Genomic DNA, 4,600 nt, shown 5'->3' on the forward strand with positions numbered 1-4,600 from the left:
ACACATATTAAGAAGATGAAAAAGAGGAATGAATCATCGATTTCTTGCAATGAGCGATAGCTACTTTAATGGAAACCTCAATCTCTGCGGCGCTGCTGCTCCGCCGGAGAAACTGCAGCTCATGCAGACCGCTCAAACTGAACGAGGACGACGCCGTCGATGACGAAGACGAGCAATCCTCTTCATCATCGCGCTGATCCCGTAACTCTCCTCAAGCATCGACACCGCCGTCGCCACGTCGCCCAACAGCGTGCTCCCCTCCACCTCCTCCGGCGAGTGGCCGGAGATCTCCTCCGACCTTCACCTGGAGCTGAAACATGCCTTCGAGATTGTTATTATGGCTATGCAATGACCATTATACCCCGCCTTGTTATTATGGAGTAAATTTATGATTGAGGGAACTAATTTCTCCTTAAATTCAAAAATTAATACTAGCCCTTGATTTTTTTGATCTTGTGGCTATGATTTGTTCTCTAGTTATTTGGTTAAGGGGTATTTGCCATAGATCATTACTCTATATATATATATATGCGTTATAATGATAACCCCAATTTCCGTAATAACCCTATAACTAAATCTGGACCAAATATTTTTAAAATCACGCGGTCTAGATTAAAACTTAGATTTACTTCATAAAAAAAAGCGCGGGGGTAAATATGTCATTTCGCTCATGATAAAATTTACGTATCCAAATTTCGCTCATTTAATTTCTGAATTTCGCTCATTTTATCATTTTATCAGTCAGTCAAAAGTATCATTTTATTAACCCAGAGTATCATTCTATCCGGGAAAACTATCATTCTATGCAATAAACCTAACATATACTCCCTCCGTTCCTCTATAGTTGAGTCGTTTTTCCATTTCGGGAAGTTCCTCCATAGTTGAGTCGTTTCTAAAAATGGAAAAAATCAGCATATTTAATGGTGATTTAGCTGGTTTAATTAACACCCCTTATCACAATTAATTAAGTTAATTACACAATTAAAAAAACACTCCCCAACCCTAATTCTCCCTATCACACGCCGCATTCCCCTATCTCTCTTGAGCAAAAAACGCTCCCCCTTCTCTCTTCTTCATCTCTTTCATCTGGAAACCCTAGATCTAAAATCCGGCGCTCCCTCTGAAATTCGAACACCAAATCAAGGTTCCACCCTCTTATTCTCACTCACAACGTCGATTGTACTCTTCTCTCTCATCTCACGCGTCGTCGATTCAGGGTTGTTCGCCGACCCTAAACAATGCATCGGTCGCACATCGCCAAGGCAGACGATCGGAGACAGCCACGCAGCCCCCTCGCCGATGGAGACGGTTGGATTAACCCTCGCATCATTCGTATTCCCGCAGCGTCGCGTGGTAGAGGTCGTATTTCGGTCGGATCTCGGGGAAGAGGTCGTATTCCCGCAGCGTCGCGTGTTAAAGGTCATATTTCGGCCGGATCTCGTCGTAGATCTCGAGATGATGAAGGGTTAATTCACCATCTATGGTGGAACATCTGCCGTTCCTCCATAGGCGAGCCCGCTGGCAGCGTTGGCGACTCTCCGCCGACTGGAGGCGTAATTGGCGGTGAAGGGGGCGCCACCCCGACCAGATACATTGCTGGCGGTGAAGGCGGCGCCTCCTCGAGTGGAGTCCTATACGGGGGTGAATGCGATGCCACCTCTATGTCGGATGAAGAATTTAAACGGAGATATTGCGTCACTGAGGCTGGCAAGGCATTGTGGGAGAAATGCAAGGCTGGCGATGAAGGCGATGCCACCTCTATGTCGGATGAAGAGTTTGTAAGGAGATATTGCGTCACCGAGGCTGGAAAGGCGTTGTGGGAGAAATGCATTAATTCCTGATATGGGTGAGATCTTTCTAATGCTTCATTTAACAGAATTGATTTCAAATAGTGATCTATGATCTGTGATTATTGTATGATGGGCTGTTAGTGTATGTCATTGTTGATGTTGGTGATTGTGATTGGGGTTGCTGATGTTGGTGATTGTGATTGGGGTTGCTGATGATTATGAATTTGTTGGTGATGTTGTGACTTTGGTGGCTGATTGTGATTGGGGTTGCTGATGTAGTGAATTTGTTGGTGATATGTGCATTCATGATATGTTGGCTGATTGTGATTGGGGTTACTAAATACAAAATGCATCATTGTTGCAGCATTTACATCCTTTTACAAAACACAAAATGCATCATTGTTGCAGCATTTACATCCTTTTACAAAACACAAAATGCATCAATTGTTGCATAGTGACAGTCATTTCAAAACACAAAAAATGGCATGATATGTGCATTCACCTTCCTTCAATAAATGCATCATTCATGCACATTGACAGTCTATCCAAAAAAACACCATGTGCTTCTTCTATACCTTCATAATCCTAAGGCTTGGGATATTGACTCCAATCCATGATTGCTCCCCTGGTCTCTCAGATAAGCTACTGCTTCCATAACCAGTTCCACTGGAACTTCTAGATTCAGTGGAAGCTGATTTGTCCTCCTTAAATGTGCTTTCCCCATGTGGGGCAGCTTGTATCTGTTCTGACCATGGACTTTCATAATTTCCATGTAACAGCCTTGAAGACTTAGGAAAACATTATCCAAAGTCTCTGGTTGTAATTCATGGAATGATTTCTCAACTGCACTCACTAAGTCATCCACATTATTGCATGCAGTCTGAGTTTGTAGTGACTGTATTGCTCTGAACCAACCCAAGTCATTCACATTGGTGTCAGGTGAGTTAGGTGGTTGTTGCACAATTGAGATTGAGAACCCACTTTGTTGTGCAGCTTCTCTGAAAGCTGGGTCATTGTCTTTGATGTGTGGTCTCGCGTTATCTTGTTGTATCTTGAGAACTTTAGTTGCCCCATCTGGCCACTTGGCTATGATGGCAGGTAATATCTGTTCTCAATAATGTGACATGCATAAAATCATCATTTGCACAACATTACACCATTTATTTACAGTGTGTCATGAGAATGTATGCTCACTGGTATGTAATGGCTTATGTGCATAAATTAAATGCATTAAAGAGATGCAAACATTACCTTATTGATCAAGCATTCCCTCACCACATCTGTTGTGATACTCTCTGTGGGTTTTGTCTCCATAGTGCCTGCCTGCCTGTTTTTACTTGACCTCTTGGCTGCAACTTGTTTGGTAAAGGGAAAAATTCCAATTTTTCCATCAAACAACACTTCACCATGAACACCAAACAATGGTCTACAAACTGCACACATGAACATTATTTTGGATATGAACTTCTTATTTTTACATGTTCTATGAGATTCTTGCTCTCCTGGAGCAAGATAGAATCTCTGAGTTCCTTTTGTCATGTAGAACCACTTTTCATCAATATGTATAGTGTTGTGCATATTCATGAATCTGATTTTGTTGAGGATTCTGTCAAATTCTAATGATTCAACTGTAAATCTCAGCCGTAACAGCTTGTTTGCAGTTGTTAAGTTGGGTTTAATGGCTGATGTGTGTGGTATAATCAGGCCATCCTTAACCCACCTCCATACGGTTGTTTTTGAACAACCTAAACCCACTGCCACACTCAAGAGGTTGCACCTTTTGGAGAAATGCAAACTCTTTAACAGATCAACATCCAATTGCAGCCTTTTGGGGTAATGCCGCACTTTTTTGACACTTACCAGTTGAACTGATGTTCCTCGTTGTTGCTGTTTCTTTGCAGCATTCCACCACCTTGTACAGGTTTGCCGGGAGATTGTAAACTTCAGTTGTGCTTCCTTAAGTGTGCCACGAGGAGGTACACCGCCCACACACCTTCCGATGATGAATTGGACCACTTGGTTCTTGAATTCTGAGGAATACTCTTGGTGCCCCATTTATGAGCATTTAAAAGACTTCAACAGCCAAGGAAAGCATTTACTCCATTTGTTGGTTGAGCTATTTAATGTTTGAAGTTGGTGGAAGAGTATTTAGTAGTGAATACACTAAGTGGCGCCAGCTTCCCCCCTTTGTAAATTGAATTTACTGATACAGCTCCTTTTGAATTCTCTGCATTGTAAATTGAGTGCAATTAATGTGAAGTGCACCTACTGTGTAAGTGGCGCCACATTCATTTTAATTCCCCCCCTTTGTAAATTTAACACATTGTTACAGTACCAATGGATGAATAAAAAAGAATTTGCTTTCTACTCTACTCTCTAGCATATGTGTTCACTGCTCTCTCTCTCGAAAATTCATCATCTAAATTTGGGCAGATTTGGTTAATTAACAAAAGAATAACCAATTTATAAATTTGAATTTATTGTGCATTTAGTGTTTACTTTAAATAAAAAGTTCAAATGAATAATGAAATTCAAAGTCAAAAAGTCCAACTACTTTTTCTACTTTATTCTACTTAATCCACTAAACATCATTTTCTTAGACTCCGTGCCCAAAAGTTCCGCATCAACTGTAGAGGAACGGAGGGAGTATCATTTTATCAGTCAGTCAAAAGTTCATTTTATCAACTCAGAGTATCATTCTATCCGGAAAAACTATCATTTTATCAGTTTTAAGTCATTTTGTCACGTTAAAGTATCATTTTATCAGCTTATATGCAATTTCTTCAGCTAAACTATCATTTTTATAAAGT

At 40.9% G+C, this 4,600-nt stretch overlaps 1 protein-coding gene across 1 annotated transcript; it reads right to left on the minus strand.

The window, feature by feature from the left end:
• Positions 1 to 2,367: 2,367 nt before the first annotated feature.
• Positions 2,368 to 3,845, minus strand: LOC121800979. The gene is made up of 2 exons (XM_042200460.1): positions 3,042 to 3,845; positions 2,368 to 2,895 (listed from the first exon to the last, which is right to left on the minus strand). The coding sequence occupies exons 1-2, from the start codon at positions 3,843 to 3,845 to the stop codon at positions 2,368 to 2,370; spliced, it is 1,332 nt and encodes a 443-aa protein (XP_042056394.1).
• Positions 3,846 to 4,600: the final 755 nt, after the last annotated feature.

The sequence above is a fragment of the Salvia splendens genome, chromosome 4 (assembly GCF_004379255.2).
Source record: "Salvia splendens isolate huo1 chromosome 4, SspV2, whole genome shotgun sequence".
In the NCBI taxonomy this organism is placed as follows: Eukaryota; Viridiplantae; Streptophyta; class Magnoliopsida; order Lamiales; family Lamiaceae; genus Salvia; species Salvia splendens.